The 18,101-nt window shown below is 45.9% G+C and overlaps 1 protein-coding gene across 2 annotated transcripts in view; it reads right to left on the bottom strand.

Moving 5' to 3' along the window:
- MAGI3 (membrane associated guanylate kinase, WW and PDZ domain containing 3) overlaps positions 1-17,847 on the bottom strand; it is a 119,175-nt gene extending 101,328 nt beyond the window's left edge. The window contains exon 1 of one of the 2 annotated variants that reach the window (XM_081120982.1): positions 17,287-17,847. In XM_081120982.1, the coding sequence (XP_080977108.1) occupies positions 17,287-17,608 (322 nt within the window). In that variant the 5' untranslated portion in view covers positions 17,609-17,847. The remainder of the gene's footprint in view (positions 1-17,286) is intronic. The other variant, XM_081120983.1, reaches the window with a different exon arrangement.
- Positions 17,848-18,101: the final 254 nt, after the last annotated feature.

Raw genomic sequence — 18,101 nt, 5'->3', positions numbered from 1 at the left:
CTCCACAGCTGACAAGTGGCAGAACTGAGACTCCACCGCAGGCAGGTCTAACTCCAGACCCACACTGCAAGTCATACAACTAAATGGCGCTTTGCCAGAGTTTTGTGTAAAATTCCACTAAACTTTACTAAAAATCAATTTAGTAAAGTCTACTACTTAGACTTATTTGGCCAAAAGATGGGTTAAAGGTTATAATTTCACTTCTATTGTCATGTCTATTAGCATAATCAAAGCAATTGGTCCTAAACTGTGATATATCAAGTAAAATTACATGTATTAAATCCTGTGTTTCTAATTAGTTGTATGATTTTTTAAAAAGCAGAAAAAACAAAAGAGGTACTCTTCTTCACTCCCCCCCCCCATGAAGATTCCTACTACAGCCGCCTGCAGTGAAAACTCTGGGTGAGAAAGGCTTGGCCAGGTGGTATGTGAGGACCACACTCCAGCTCAGTTGTCATCTCAGGAGTGATGGGTTTCCAGCAGTGAGCTCACAAACAGCTCAGTGAGGCTGTGCCGCTGCTTAAAGACAGGGGGCTCCACATAAGCACAAAAGAAAATCCCCTCCTCTAGTCAGGCCCTAGAATTTAGAAAATGACCACAGAAGGGCTGGGAGCTTTTAATAGCATTTGTATAGATGCTTCTTCAATCACCACCAGTACCAGCGATGGAGGAAAATAGCATCTGAGGGGTGAAAAGTTTGCAAGCTGTGAGCAATGGGAAAATGATACACAGTTCCACTTAGTGTTTTTGTAATGATGTTTCCATACTGTCATTTATAATAAGAGGCTCCTGGATACATTAAAAGTGCCGATGAAATTCTCATGTTTATTATAACACTTGGACAGTGGATTCATATGCCACAATTAGACAATTTTTATACTTTCACTTAGTAAGATATTATCCTAAGAGATTATCTACTGGTCTTTCAAAGATCCATTTCCAATCACTATTCTTTTCAATGACTTTTTAAAAGATAGTGTGGTTTACTAGATGTAGTCCAGCTTGAACCTCTACAACAAGGCTATCAAATAAACAATAAAATATTATCCATCTAGAGACCAGGCTTCTGGAGTCTTTCCAAGCCCAGAAACAGAAACACACACACACACATGCTCCAGGAGTAAAGAGCCTCTCTTGAATGCCTAAGCAAGGACAAACATAACAAAATAGGACACCACCCCAGGTTCACGCCCGACCCCCGAGACCCGACAATCCACGCGGGAGAAGAGAAGCAGCCACAACTGGCTGGCGGGACCCACACAGGCCAGGTCTGCCTTTGGAAAGCAGAGACGCGTGGGAGAAGCAATCAGCACAGAGCGAAAACAAAGCCGGGGAGATGGGCAGAGGAGCAGCCGGCGATCAAAGGCGGCCGAGGGGCTGAGGCTGGGAGCCACCGGCTCAGACAGCGCACATCTGTGGTCTGTGCCGGGGCAGCTCCTAAAGGCACCGGCGGGGGCCGGGGCAGCGGAGGAAAAGCCATCAGCTGTGCCCGGGCTTCTGGCCCTGAGGCTGGGGCCTTCATACAGCCACGAGCCACTCCGCACCAGCGGCTACGCCGGCCTGGGCAATGACCGCAGATGGACAATACCACAGGCTAAAGTATGGATATCATGTAAATAAGCACATAAATATGTACTTATAATAGTCATCCATTAACACAGATCTCAATCTCATCCTGATGTACAATGTACTGGGGGGAGGGGCGGGGACCTTAAATTACAAGCCACAGGTGTCCCCTTGGGAATCCTCCTCTGCCACACCCCTTTCTCCCTTCTTTACCTCCATCTCTAGGCCAGAAAATCTGAACCCAGACTTTGAACACACTGCCTCGTCTCCGTGAGAAAGAGGCGTGTCAACATAAGTAAGCAAAGTAAAACCCCAGTGTTCTGTTGAGGTTGGTGCCACAGGAGCTCACAACTTCACATAATCCCGGGGACAGGGAGGAAACAGGGCTGCCCCTCATCCAGGAGGCCGGAGCTGGAGCAAGACCCCAGGGCAATCCTGGACCTTGGGGAGGAGTCTGCGGCCCTTCCCCCGGGGCTCGGCATGCATCACACATCAGTTTTTCTGCTTACTCATGGTTTCGCTGCCCATAATCTTAGTCTGTGCCGGACTCAGCGGGGCCTCTCCAACCCTGACACCTCCCCAGCCCCACAGGGGATGTGTTTGGGGAACGCTAACAGCTCCCACCACAGCCCTAGGACAGTGAAAGCAGCGCTGGGAAGAGAAGCACAGTAGCAAACGGCTGTGCGGAATTCCTACCGCACAGACATCACACACGCAAAGACGCTCAGGGGCACAGACAACAGTAAAATACAGAGAAATTAGGAAATGACGAAAAGTAGAACCTGCACAAACAGGGGCTGGGGGCTGGGGGCTGGGGGCTGGGGGCAGGGAGGGGAGGGGAGGGGAGGGGAGGGGAGGGGAGGGGAGGGGAGGGGAGGGGAGGGGAGGGGAGGGGAGGGGAGGGGAGGGGAGGGGAGGAGGAGGGGAGGCTGGTGAAAGGGTACAAACCTTCAGTTATAAGATGAATGGGGCCTGGAGATCTACTGTAGAACATGGTGACCACAGCTGATAAAAACTAGTCACGTGCACCAAACGACAAGTCAAACCAACATATAGGACGGAGGCCCCATAAGATTACAAAGGAGCTGAACTTCCTGTGAGAAATGGAAGGGTAAGCGGTCCTGGAGGAATTTTTTCCCCTCTGATGGGAGCAGTATCTGTGGGGTTTGTCAACAGATTCCCTCTCACTTGCAGCACCTCAATTTTGAGCGCAAACAGCAGGGGAAACCAACAAAACAAAAAGGCAACCTACTGAACGGAAAAAGGTATTTGCAAATCGTGCCTCCGATAAAGGGTTAATATCCAAACTACATAAAGAATTCATACATCTCAACCACAACAACAACAAGCAACCTGATTAAAAACATGGGCGAAGAATCTGAATAGACATTTTTCTAAAAGGATATACAAAGAGCTGACAGGCACGTGAAAAGATGCTCAGCATCACCAATTATTTGGGGGATGCAAACCAAAACCACCGCGAGCTATCGCCCCACACCTGTTAGAATGGCCGTTATCAAAAGGGCAGGAAGTGAGTGCTGGCCAGGATGCAGAGAAAAGGAGCCCTCCGTGTACGCTGCTGATGGGGAAGGGGGGAATTAGCACAGCCACCACAGAAGGCGCAGACAACTCCTAAAAAAATTAAGAACAGAACTACCACATGACCCAGGCTGCACTGATGTGGTGCCTACGTACAGTGGAGGACTGCTCAACCACAGAAAGTGAAATCCTGTCATTTGTGACAATGTGGATGGACCTTGAGAGTATTATGCTAAGTGAAATAAGTCAGACAGAGAAAGACAAATACCGCATGATTTCACTCATGTGGAATATTAAAAACAACAAAAAACATAGAGGCAGATAACAGATTGGTGGCTCCCAGAGGGGAGGGGGGTGGAGGGAGGGCGAAAGGGGTAAAGGGGGTCAATTGTATGATGACAGATGGAAACTAGACTTTTGGTGGTGAGCACGATGTGGTATATTCAGATGCTGAATTATAATGTTACACCCAAAACTTACATAATGTTACAAGCCAATGTTGATAGATGATAGGTAGATAGATAGATGACAGAAATTTTGAGTGCACATATTACATCCCAATCAGCCAGCCAGTGAGCGACCTGTGTCAGCACAGGGGAGCTTAACCCTCCCAGTGCCACATATTCAGAGGGCGCTACAGCCCTCAGGTCTGGCTCGATGGTCTTCAGACAACATTGCTGCAATGTTGAGGACATAAGATCCTGTACAGGGACAGAGGTCCATAGCAGCTACCCTAACAAGTATGAAGTGCCACTGTCACTTCAGTAAAAGCTTTCTGTGGTCAGTGTGGGGCCCGCCCATCCCTAAACTTTGGAAATTCTCTCAGGTTGTAATGATGTAAAGCACAGGTAGGTTTTATTTCTTTCATCAGTTCGATGCCAGAGAGAGTCCTTTGTGCCAATGGAACCAAAAACAAATCTCCAAAGTAAAAATATTGAGTCCTCAGTTCTACACCCTCTCCCTGTTAAACGCCCTCTTTTCTATCAATTCCATAAAGTTCCTTAATCAGACCACTGCTCCAGCAAGCAGTAGCCAAAGCCGCACCACCATGACAGTCCCCTGGGCTCCTTTCTCTCTCCAGCTTGAGTTCTCTTTCCTCCTGCTCCTCAGGCCACCTTCACTCCCTCCTGACAGTCACTGTAGGGTGAACCACGCCTTACCCAGCCAGTTTCTCCTCAATATTTCCAGCCAGTCCGGCCCATGTCCCTGTTCACGGAGCAGCACTGACAGCTCTGAGGTTCTCTCTCTGACCCTGTTGGAAGGAAGCAGGGGGAGGGCTCGTGGCACCGTGTTTAGTCTCTAATCTCGCACAGTAATGTCCTTGGCCTTCGCACTCGCCACTCGCTCCCTGACTCACCCAGAGCAGCTTCCGGTCCTGCAGGCTCCATCCACGGTACGCACCCATACAGGTGCACCACTGTTTATCTTTTATTTTTACTGTACCTTTTCTGTGGTTAGGTACACAAATACTTACCATTGCCTTACAGCTGCCTATAGTATTGAGTACAGCAACATGCTGTAAAGGCCTGTAGCCTAGGCTAGACCATAAAGCCTGGGTGTGTAGGAGGCTGTACCATCTAGGTGTGTGTACCTGCACGGTCACGTTCACACAATGATGAAATCGCCTGAGAACACTTTCTCAGAGCATATCCCCATCATTAAGTGACGCATAGCTGTATATTGTATAACTGGAATTTGCTAAGAGAGTAAAATTTAAGTGTTCTCACCAAAAAAGAAAAGGTAAATATGTGAGATGATGGATGTGTCACTTAACTTAATTGTGGGAATCCTTTCACAATGTATACATGTATCAAATCATGTTGTGCACTTTAAATATGTTACAATTTTGTCAATTATGCTTCAATAAAGCTGAAAGCAAGAAAGAAGAAAACAATTAATTTGAGTATTAAGTTTTTAGTACAATGTTAATATAATTTATTTCATTATAACAAATTATTATTTTATTAATAAAATTTGCTTTTAATGTAATTTAATTATAATTTTATGCAACTTAATTTATTTAAATGTCGTGTTGGACAACTAACTTGCAAAATTCCCCAAAATTTAACAGTCTCATGAAAGAGCACAGCCAACCCCAGTACATCACTGCAAAACCTCTCATCTTGAGCTCTGACTCCTAATTGGAAATTCTTTCCATTTTGTCTTAGTTCAAATCCCTAGGAAAGATTCTGCCTGGCCCCACTCATCTTTTTAAGCCCCAGAAATCACAGGTTGCTGACCAGCCTATGAAGTGGTTGCTTCAGTTGAGGTGCCTGTGGCTTGCAGGGGAGCCTGAGACCAAGTGACTTAAAACATAGATGTCTCAGCAGCAGAGACAGCAGGCAGGACAGACACAAGCTAACCTGGTACTAAAGATCGCTATAGATGTTAGCAATCCATCAGCCATGATCATTCCAACTACAGGTCATTTCAAAAAGAGCTCACAGCAATGACAGTTATCAAGAAAGGTCTACCTGGTATTTAAAGTCCTATGTTTAAGAAGATGAATGTGTAAAAGGTTTAGCTGGCACTCAGCATCCACCTCCTTCTAGTAGGCCTTCCTGAAACGCAGAGATTGGAAAACTAAAAACTGTATTTTTCCAGGCTCCTTTCCAGCTAGCATTCAGGGTGCAAGTTTGATTCCACCATTAGGATGCAGGACACAAAGAACTGGAAGGCAGAAGGGAAGCAGAGCCCCATCAGCCTGCAATTTTCGCTGCTTTCATCTAGTAAAGAAGGTCATGGCCATGTCATAGTCTAGCCTCCAGTGTTGAGGGTGCTGAGGGACAGTGGCAGCAGTGCCAGATTCCGCGTTCCGGCATCTAGTCACCAGTTTACAGGCAACAAGGAGAAGTTGTCACAGCCATGGCCGGACGCTACATTCCAAACTTCAACAGCAATGGCAACAACAGCAGTGACTGTCATCGCCTTGGTCACAGCTACAGGGGTATCTTCTCGTTATGGTTTCAGTGGCAACCTCCTGATTGCCACAGTCAGGTGGCAGTTGTTCCAAGGGGTCCTGAAAGTCACTCTCAGAGGCCTGGCCTAGAGCTCTGCCCTCCAGGCCCTCGCAAAGGTTCCCTACATTATATCGCCTTCTGCCTCCTGCACTGAACCCCAACTGATACAGCAAAGGAGTATGTGGTAGGCTGATTGCAACAAGATTTTTCCCATGTCTTTCCCAGGCATACCAGGGGCCCAAGCAAGACATCACCACTCCCACTAGTTTTACCCACTGAATAGTGTCCCCAGAACTGCCACCTTGTCCCCTTTCTGCAGCCCACCTCTCCCAGGTGAATACCCCCTCCTCTGCTCTGGCCAGCTCACTCTCTGTGGCCTGAGACATCTACCTGTCCTAGACCCTGCAGGAGCACAGTCCCTCCTTTCAGTCGCGTCAGTTATGTCAACCATCATCACAGCCAGACAAGCTCAGGGACCCTGAGCCAGAAGTGCCCTTGATGGTCCATCTGCCACATCCTTGAGCAGGCCCGAGATCGGAAACTCGCCCTCCCCCCTTACCCTCCTCCCCCTTTTCGTCCCCTGGTCCGGGGGTGGGGAAGACAGGGGAACAGCTGGCTCTAATTCAGACCTGTAGCATCACCCCCACAGAGAGGGGCGAGGACGGCAACGGCAGTCTCCCTATGGCAGCACCCATTCACAAGGACTCTACCCGAAGCATCATGAAGATTCGTTTCTGACTGGAGCTAAAACAACTAGCAAGACATTCAGCTGTTGTGCCAGAGAACCAACCATTTTCTGACTATTGAAATCTTAACCATAAACTACAGCATTACAGAAAGCTAAAAATGCCCCAAGAACTTGTGGCAAATAATGATGACAGTTCTTTCCCTGGCCTCCAACTCCTGGGTCACCTCCTCCTCCAAAGACACGTGTGTGTGGTGATGGCCTTGCCAACCAAGTCAGCACACCCTATGTAATTCCAGAAGAATGCAGATTTCATAGAGACAGGCAAGTTTAACAGGCTCACTCTTTTTTTTTTTTTTCCTTCCCTAATTTCCTACAGAAATTCTTAGGCCTGAAACCAGAACAATAAAAGGAACCTGAGTTCTAGTCCCCGCGCTGCCAGCTTCCTGCTGGGAATCCTGAGCACAGTCACCTCCATGACAACGGCTCCATCTACTCATCTGTAGATCAGGGGGACTGGATGGGTGGCTATGGCTCCTTCCAGCTGACTGATGGACTTGAGGCCCAAGTGGAAAACACAACAGCACAAACACTTAAAGAGTAAGAGCTGTCGATATTACACACCTGCTTCAGCTGCCTCTTCAAAGAACCACCTCACTGTGCGGTCCCTGAAGCCTGGAACGAGAGAGAGCTACTTGAATACAAGAATTTACTCTCCCATCCAGCTGGGCGAAATTTCATTTAAGCAAAGTGTACTCTGAAAAGGGCCTGCATACTTGTGAAAAATTCCGAAGTCCAACATATATTTATCCCAACATTCATCAGAACATTTTCTGGGCTACCTGCCTCCAGATAAGTGTGCTACCAAACCCCTTCCTGGTGAGTGAATTACGGAGCAAGTGGGCAGGAAACACGAGAACAAGATGTCATTTCCAGCATCAGGTATACAATTTCACAGGCACATTTATCCTAAAAGTACCCAGGCTTTTACCCATAACTGCTGAAAATATTTTCTTACAAAGGTAGCGAGAACTAGTGCCAACTTTCTGTTTGATTGGTAACTCCTGGGAGTAACTGACTTTTCATGCTGTTCAGCTGTACAGGCTAAACTGCAGCCACATTTCTAACTTTGTTTAGAAATAGAACCAAGCAATGAAGCTTTTGTTTTAGGTACTTGCCCAACGTTTCACCGCATTTAACACCCAAACAACTCAGAATTGTAGGGGTTTTCATTATAACAGAGTAGCAGGAAGGAAGACAGATTTGTCAGACATAATGAAATAATATTCTATCTGTTGTCCTCCCCTGAGCCTGTGTGACCTTGGGTGCGTGCATCTTTCCAAGCAAGCCTCAGCTTTCTCATGCGGAAAAGGGAGGTGGTAACGCCTGACTCATGGGGGATACACACTTTCTTGATAAACAATACATGCATGCCAACACACAGGCCCTTATGAACCAAGTGAGATGGTGGCATGCCCTGACGCATGGCTGTTACTCGGGAAATGGCAGCTGGTGTTATCACGACAAGTCCCCAAGTCAGAATATTCTCTTAGACTGAGCAAGGCTGTCAACGTACAGGTGCCACCGAAGGGAGTCTGAGGTGTCATTTCACTCATCAACAGCACGATGTGAGGGAGCGTCGGTTAGCAACTCCAGTTCTATTCAAAGGGAACTCAATTTTTCATTAGCATGTATGTTCCAACTAAAACCCAACACTGAAATTAGTGAATAGCATCCTTAGCGAAAATGAGTAATATTTTGACAAAATGTTCTGCCAAAAGACACAGAGGTGGGTTAAAACACCGTTCTGTGAGCAGAGTAAGGAAGACTGTAGCATTTTAACAGGTTTCATGGCTTCATCAATTACATGGCATTAGCACTGGAGAAACCTGATCAACACAGGCGCCTGCAGCAGACACAGCGATTTTCCACACGTGGCCTAAAGAAACCCCGAGAGGAACATAAACTGATGTAAACATACAAAGTCCCTTCTATGCTACTTACTGATAACTCATGCCCAGTTTTCCCTGGATGTTCATTTTTATGCACAACACGTGTATTTACCAACAACCTACCAACATTTAACACTCACTGAGATTCAACAACCAGGCACAACTGCAAAGCTCCTACTTAGCAAGTCACTCATAAAGTTAAGGCTGGTATTACAATTGCTTTTATGGCACCAAAGTTGAAGACATTATTAGAATATAAAAATAGTGTAAAAGATTTTCAGGATACCCACCCGTCCCGTTCGACCCTCCGCCTCCACCCCAAGTACCTCTGTGTCCCCCATGCAGGCAGGCAGGAAAGAAATTAACAAAGGTGGTCAGATTGCACCCTACAGTATTTGCCAAATATCTATTTTGGTGATGAAACAGACACCACATCACACACTTAAGCAGTGTTTCAAAGTTAGGAGTCGCTGAAGTACTTCCTTTATGTGTAACTTCTATGAGATCATGGTTAAAAGGTGTTATTAGGGGACCAACCCTTAGAAATAACACAATAATAGCACAGTCTCAATCTGCATTTTTAAAAGACCAGTTTTAAAAGTAAAACATCTTGGAAAGCAATGAGTTAGAATTTCATTTTCAAAACGGTACAATACAGGGGCGGGCAAAAGGAGGTTTACAGAGGTCCGTACGGAGAAAGACATGCAGTGATGGTTATGACGACAGCTTCATTAACTGCAAAGAATGTCACAGTAAACCTGCTCTTGCCCACCCCTGTATTAAGTTTAAATAACTGCATTAACTAGATTAATACTCATTTTCTCAATGCCAAAAATAATGAAATGATCCACCCAAGTGCTCATCTACCTAAGAACAAGCAGCATTGATTTAGAAAATCTTATTTGACATAAAAAAAAATTCAAAGAAAAGCTACAAGCAGTACTTTTAAGTCGTGTACATTAAGGTGTTATTAACATCTAGATTTCTTTTTAAGAAACAGCATTTAGATAAAAGGAATTTTTAGATTTAAAGTAATCAAAAACAATACTATTTTAGGAAAATCAATGTCTCAGTTTTGGTCTACAGCCAATATCTGGGTTTTTAAAAAATGATAGTTTTATGACAACTGTGTGCTGCTGTTGGCTTCAAAGCAAGAGAGATGAAATGTTTTAAAAGAGGCCATTGCCTACAGTCCTGTCTCCCAGCAGCCCATCGTTTGAGGACCTACCCCTCCTCCCTCCTGGGTCCAGTTATTAATCATTGTGCTCTCTCTACCCAGCTGCAAGAGTGGACACGTAACCAGGCCTCAGCAGGCCTGGAACCCCGCTGCCCGCTGTCTACGACTGGTCCCAGAGACGGGCACTGGGCCAGTGAGAGTCCCTGCGTGAGATCTGCCATTGGATTCCGCAGAAAAGATGGGAAGTTTTCAGGGCTCTGTATGACTTGGGGATTCAAAGTCACCTTTCCTGCTACACTGAGAGTGATGCAAGAAAGAAGCCAACCCAGAGGGGAGAGTCAAGTGAACTGAGAACGTGAACTCTGCTGTTCCTGTCCTATGCCTGCGTTTTCATGTATGTAAACCGATACATTTCTTCTCAGCTTAAATTAATCTCTAGAGTGTTTCTGTCACTTGCTACAGAATCCTGACAAGTACCTAAACTGGCGTGTGAATTAGGAATTGTTTTCCCTTCCTGCTGGGATGTAAGCTACGTATCACAAGATACCTGTTGTAAACCAGTTGACCATATCCAAAAAGTAATATACTCCATTAAAGTGGATCTTTTTCAAAAGTTATTTTATTAGAGGGAAAAAGCCAATTGAGCTTAATTCTATTTGATTAAGTTGAAAAATAAAGAATTTATTAACAAAGACTTCTTTTTTCTTCCCTTTTTGGAGCATTTTCATTTTGTAAAACAACTTCTACTAAATGTCCTCATGTATAGTAAAATCCCCTATTTCCCAGTCACATGTAACTCCTCATCAGAACAGCAGTGAGATACAGGGTAGCCTCTTGCAAGCTTCTCTAAGCAAGAAAAATAACTGTGTTTAAAATTCTCTCCCCCCACCCCCCAAAAAAAGAAAGCACTGAGCCTAAGATGCCTGAAAGTTTTAATTTGCAGATCAGTTACTGTTCATATTGCAAACCCAAGACGAGAAAGGAAGCCTCTACATAGAACAGACGGAATTATTAAATCTGAAGCAAAATTTCTTTACATTTCCCATTCCATAACAGTTTTTAAAAACCCTAACCTCCATATAAATTATAGCAGAAAAGCTGACCCCTCTATATTTCTTAGTGAGGCTCTAAAACAGTATCTCTAGCATAAGTGTTAATGAAACAAAATATCTCATGATCAATGAGCACAGTCTGTCTTTTCTCAGGTATTTCATGTCTCAAGTCATATTATGGTCTCCAAAATGCAGTCCATGCAGGGATGACTGAAATAGGCGGGGGTGGTGGGTGGGAGGCAGGGGATGCTTCTGGGAACCTCTATAACAGCCACATAAGGATAAAGTGGCTGGATTGGGGGGTGGGACACATGGTGCTACCCTTTCCACTGGAAGCCAATCAGCTGTGACTATAACAACAGAAGGCAGGGTCAAAGCAGAAATATATTTTCAGCTCCCTTTTTACTAGACTAGCAAATTGTATTTTCCCATAAAATTGGCTAGGCTCCCAAAGCAACCCAAGAAAGCCTATTAACCATACAGTGCTAACGGTAATATTTCATCTACATTATGGGTTAAATCAAAATACTCACAGTATTACAAGTTGAACAAGGCTGAACGTAGAAAGAGCATTAAGCACCTTACGGATATTATTTACAAAAGAAAAAAAAAGGAAATTTCAAGTCCCAGCTAAAAGAACCTATAAGAGGCACTTATAATGGAACTACTTACACATTTAAACGATTAATATGCTTTTCCTTCTATTTTCCAATTATTCTATAATGTGGATTTTGTGCTTTTATACAAAATAAAACTTTACACAGACTATTGAGATGCCCACCCTGTAAACCCTCCTCTATAGATTCTCAGCAGTTTTTCTCTTTCTCCACAGTCTTGCCTACCACTGAGCTGATCTTAATTCCATCCAACCAAAATGCACCCACCTTTCACAGCCAGCCTGAGTTCAAAATTATTCACAATCTCCTCCCCAACCAGCCAAGTCGGAAAATAAGGGCGGGTGGCAAGGGCCCTAGTAAAACATAAAAATAACTTCTACAAATGTACTATGCACACCCAGATGAGAATCATGTCTTAGAATTAAAAGATGGTTTTTAAAACCCCGCTGATCTCTTTAATGTAAGCAAACCATTTTATCTGGTTTCCAACGAAAATGGCACAATGTAAACCCAATGTATAAAATACAGGCTATATTATAAAACATATCGTAAATAAAATACAGGATATTTTAAGGATAATGTAAATTTAAGGTCTTTTCAAAAGAGAATTTTGTTTATATTTGATTTCCCTCTTTTTGTAATGACTTGAGAACCCAAATCCTAAGCTGCAACTCCACCACATTTTTAGAACAGAATACTAGTGAACCAATTACTTAGTCTAGCTTCCACCAACATTCCTGGGAAACCTGCCTCAAGAGTTTTATTTTAGAACTAGGAAAGAGTGAAAATGATAAAACCCTTACTACAGGTATTCCTTACCAATGAATCATTAAGCTCCCCCTAAACTGTGAGCTTCTTGAAGACAGAGACTATTTCTGACTCATATTTATATTTTACTTTTTCACATCGCCAGTGCTAGCTCACATGGTGGGTGTGCCACTAAATGAGGGGGGAATGAATGTGTGCCAGAAATAATATAACTTTTTATGTTCTCTTTATACAGCAAAATAAGCACTTTGGGGGGAGGGGAACATTCTGCATAATATTTGTTCAAGGAGAAGCGGAGCAATGACGGTGCCTCTCTTCCTCCGCCAAGCCCCTCAGCACCAGCCTCCAAGCCCCTGAGACTCTTATCCTCAGGAACGGTTTTTTCCTGGATATTCATTCTCTACCAAAATGTAGTGCTGCCCGGAGATTCTCTCTCCAAATGTCAGAGGAGAAACAAAAGTAATCAATTAATTAAAGGAGGCACAGTTCCAGTCTTCAATAGCAAAACACTTAACCTTTGACAAATCACAATCCAAAATTGACCTGGAAATTGGAAGTTTGGAATTGACAGGTGAAACTGAAAAGGTTCATAAACACGAAATCCTCCTACAACATGCTCCCAAAACACTCAGTGCCCAAAACGTTGACAAAGCACCTAGGGGTTAGAAAGTAAAGCCATCATGTGAAGCTATTCACCTGAGATTATGCACTGACTTCATAAGTCGGATACTTGAACAAATGTGGGAGATTTGTTTTACCATCAATTTATATAAATCAGAGACCACGGTTGGGGGGGCGGGGATCATTGAAATTTGTGTCTTGTAATAAGAAGTTTTATAAAGCACATCCCAGGATCTCAGAGGAAAAACAATATATACAGGCTGTCCCAAAAAAGTGTAGACACCCTTTAACAGCTGACAGCTCAATTTTGAAAATGAAATGTATTTTAATAAACACTGTTTTATAATTATTCAAAGTGTGTGTATACAATTTTGGGGGGACACCCTGTATTTCCCAGGGAACACAGAGTAATGTGCCAAGAAAATCGGTTTTAGCATTAAGTGGAATAAAGTAAAAGTGATCTGAAAATTGACAGGGCCAAAGGTTAAGTGTCTATTCTGCCCCTAGGGGTGAGCCTGGTACTCAGGAACTGCATGTGTCAGTGAGTGAATGGAGCCCAGAACCTGAACCTTGAGTTATAAGACTAACTTTAGACAAGGCCCCCCTCCCCACCAAAAAATACTACCAAAATCTGGGAAAGGAGGAAAGTTTCAAACTTAAGGTTTATCAAAGCGTGATGCTATTTTTCCTGCCTCACCCAATCTCTAGTTTCTTTTCCTCAACAAAGGGTAAGGAGGAAAGTTTGGATTGCAGATCTAGGAGGCTAGCAAGTAACTCTAACTTCTCTCACCCTTTCCTTCAAATATTACAGCCACCTACACAAAACTCACAAGTCCCAAACTGTCCACTCAACAGAAACAACGACAAAAAGGCCCAAAAGTTAAGAGAAGGAAGGGGTAGAAATTATTTAAAAATATACTCTGGAGTAAAATCAAAGAAGCTAATCCTGGTCACAGGACTGTATCATGAAACGATTTCACCTGGGGTCCGAAGTTCAACTTCTTTACTGCAGGAAAAAGCAAAGTTCCAAGTGAAAACTTTTCTCTTTGCAGAAAAATAAACAGGGTCATAGTTAAGAAACAGGTGACCAGCTGGCTGGAGCACAGGTAGAACTAGAGATTCTCCTAGAAGCAGGACAGCACTGGTGCTAAGTACTACAATACGGCACTACTAAGTGAGAATGCAGTAAGAAATTCCCGAACTCTCTCCGGAAGAGCCTCAAATCGGGAACCATATTTTAAAGAGTACTTTTAAATTCCCATTGAAGATTATGATGAAAGAGAAACACAGAACCCCAGATCAATGCTAAAGACAGTCACTGCCAGAGGGAACCTTCATTAAGTCACTGGGTGACGGTGTGGCCTCGGCTGGGTCCCTCTTAACATCTCCTGGCTGAAGGGCAACCTGGGGGAGACAGCCCCCCCCCCAGGCCCAGCTCACCCGTCCACATGGACTCTGTCGGAAGACAACATGAGATCATTCCCGCTATTATTACATCTTAGAGCAACGTTTAAATTTACTCTTGTATTGTGCTAGTTTCTAAATGACATGTCATGAATATAGCTTAATAGTCAGTAACCACGACAAGAGTGCTAAGTGTACTTTGCAATACCTTATTAAGTTGAAAAATCCATTTCTGTCCCAAAGTTTAGATAAAAGGGGGAAAAAGAAATAATGTACAGGGCAGGTTCCTTTCTAAATACCCTGACTCTGTATTTTCCTGCTTTTCAAATTAATCCCAACAGCACAGAGCCTTTGTCTTCTCTGGAGACAATATTTACTCTGTTTTTAATCACAAAGTTCTACGAATAACCTCTCGAGTCCTTCTAATATTTAAAGTCATATGCTTAACCTGCAAAAATCTTGCTATTTTATAACAAGTATTTAAGTAAAGCCATCTAACACAATGCTTAACATGAGGCTATTAAGAAATTAAGAATACTATTTTTAAGACATTAAAAATTTGTAATTACAACGTGCTTAGAAACAAGAATATTAACCTTAGATGACATATTGTGGTATCCTTTAGAAGTTACTGAAGCAGAGTGTATCTTTAAAAGGTAGGTATAGTATTTAACTTTTACTATTAATGGTTATAAAATGTGCTACACCCATTAATTATTATTTCCTTTATTTTGGCTAAACATTTAAAATAGGACAGTACCTGCATTGTTCAAGAGAGTAAAAAAAGTATTAACTTGATTTTAAAGAGAGAGGAGGGATATGGGAGGGGGACACGGAGAGAGAATGAGACTGTGAGTGTGAGAGTGTGTGTGTGTGAGAGACATCATTTGCTGTTCCACTTACTTACGCATTCATTGGCTGACTCTTGTATGTGCCCTGACCAGGGATCGAACCCGAAACCTTGGCTTATCGGAAGGACGTTCTAACCAACTGAACTACCCAGCCAGGGCCAAGAGTAAAATCTTATTGCTATAAAAATTTCGACTACATTTTGAAGTATATGATGTTGATGCAACACAAATAACATTACTAAATATACTCAAAATTTGAATTACTTTCTTAACTTTGGTATAAAGGTTGAGAAAATATATAATACGCAGGCCAGACTAATATTAATTAAAGATACATCTCCCCAGTCTATCAACTTCCTCCTCAATCAATCAACTTTTAAACTATTTCTGAAAATAAGTTATACTCCCACCTATGCCCCAACTAATCAAAGCAAAACACAAAGCAATGATGCCCATGTTCTCATAATTCCCTGGCTCACAGGACTTGAACTACATGGCACCGAGACCAGTAAGTGCTGTGTATATAGTATTTTGCACATTACAGACAGAACCTGACTGGCCATATTACAGCCCCAAAGCCTTTCCTCTACCCTTCACATACGGCTCTGAAAGTTTGAGTTAAGAAAGAATTTTTGAATTTGCAAAACTATACAGAAAAAGATGTTTAAGTCTGCCAAAGTTTTTAAAATTAACCATTAAAAAAAAAACACAACAACACAACCTCACACACACCGATAAGCTTAAAATGAACATGATGGATTAGACCACATGAAGGAAATCTTAGTTTAAGGCTGCAGGAACATGCGAGTGTGTCTGTGCCCACACCCACTGCACATACGCATATGCATATTGCACCAGGAACCATCAGCTGCAATTAAGCCCAAGGACTGACTATTAAAGAGATATTTCCAAAGTAAGCTGCTGAGGAAAAAAAGGGGGGGGGGGGGAGAAGGCAGGGGACATAAGGAAGATAACATCTTAAATTTTTCTCCAGAATTTTCTAGCATTTTGCGGCCGAAGCGATGGACTGATTTTTCTAGCCCAAGTCACAATCAAGCAGCCCATTATATTTTGTATAATTCAGTAGGGCACATTCAGCAAAAAGAGTCTCGGTTTTTACGCCATCACAGTCTTAATTCTCTCTCCTACACACATCTCAGAAAACAGAACCCCATGGTCTCCCAGCGCTGAAACCGGCCAGCTCCCGTCAGCTACAAGCAGGTGAGGGCTGTTACGCGCCATCAGATGTTACTGTTCGCAGGCGGGTCCAGGCTTTGCACCTGGCAGGACTGTCAGAAGCGTAACGTGGTTTTGCAGCACATTTTACTAGCGTAGCAGATACCAGGGCAATGGGGGCCCCTTTCACGAGCCCCCGCTTCAACAAAATTCTGCAAAACCCAAGACCTTACAGAAGATTTTTACTCAGCGAGGCACCTGGTTCTTCGCCTGGAAACCCAGTCTGCTCAGCAGCGCCCTGCAGGTCACAGCGTGCTCGGTCACAGGTCACGCCCCGCACCCCGCGCCCCGCACCCCGCCGCGCGCACGCACCCGGACCGCCGGGCCGGCGGGGTTACCGCTCAGCCCGGCGGCGCCGCTAGTTTGCAAGAACCACCGCCGCCGGGGCAGCGAAGCCCTCCCGGGTCCGCCAGGCGGTAACCTTGGCACCCAGAAGCCGCAACAGTAACGACCCTTCTCTCCCGCGAGAGAACGCGTCCGACTGTTCCCGAGACCGCGCTACAACCGTGAGGACCTTTTTCCACAAAGGGGAGCGGAAAAGGGCTGGCTCGCTCTCGAGGCACAAAACTCCGCTGGTGGCAGACGGAGCGACACACAGGGAGGCGACCCGGCTTCTGGTGGCAATTCGGTGACAGCTCACAGAGCAGCCCAGGCCAGCCGGAGCTCGGTTTTCCCAGAGGCAAAATGGGATCCCCACGGCCACCCCCCCTCCCCCCACCCCACCCCCGCGCCAGGGAGTCCGGCACCCCCTCCAGGTCCAAGATGACCGGGGACGAGGGGAGGGGGCCGCCGCCGCCCCCAGGACGCCCACCCGGACCTCCCCCTCCACCCCGAGACAGAAAGGCAGGGCCGGCGTACCGGGCTTCACAGTCTTGAGACGGATGGGCTCGCGGAAGTGGCGGATGACAGCCAGGGTGTCCCGGTGGGTGAGCCCGCTGACAGGCGTCCCGTTCACCTCCAGCAGCACATCCCCGGGGCTGGGCACTTTGCCCAGGACGACGCAGCAGGTGCCCCCGCCGCCGCCGGGCTCCTCGCTGAGCCGCCCCAGGTAGGGGAACTCGCCGCGCTCCGCACCGCCCCGGATCTCCGCGCCCAAGTCGCCCCGGGGCCCGGCCCAGGACACCACGCACTCCTGCACCTTGCTGAGCCAGTGCTTCTTCTTCTTCAGCGTCTTCGACATCCCGAACCCCGCTGCACCATGGGGGAGACCCCGCGCGGGCGGCGGGGGCCCCGGGCGGCCCGCGCAGCCCGGCGAGGGGGGCCTCGCCGCTCCGGCGCCCCCTGGGCCACAGCCCGCCGGGGGCCCGGCCACTCCAAGCCCCGAAACGCCCCTCAGACGCCCCTCCCGGCGGCGCTGCTCGGGGGCCGGCCGGGCTCCGCGAGGGCTCCGCGGGGTTCGACTGCAGAAAGGTGACGAGAATTGTCCTCAGGCGGCTCCGGAGGGGCTTCGGGCGGGGTCACAGGCCACCGATGGCCCCCCGGGCTCCGCGCCCCGGCGGCGGGAAAGGCTGAAGCTGAGGGGTGGGGAGGTCAAGGGGGAAGAGCCGGGACGGGGAAAACCCGTCGGGGGCGCGCAGGAGCACCGTGGACCGGCCGCTGGCTCGATGGTGGCCGCTGCGGAGCCGGAGCGCGGAGACCAACGCCTGCCCGAGCTGCCAGGAAACTGCCGCTTT

Source organism: Miniopterus schreibersii (genome assembly GCF_964146895.1).
Source record: "Miniopterus schreibersii genome assembly, chromosome: 19".
NCBI classification, from domain to species: Eukaryota; Metazoa; Chordata; class Mammalia; order Chiroptera; family Miniopteridae; genus Miniopterus; species Miniopterus schreibersii.
Note: the sequence above shows the minus strand (reverse complement) of the source record. Positions and strands in the feature narration are given on the sequence as shown.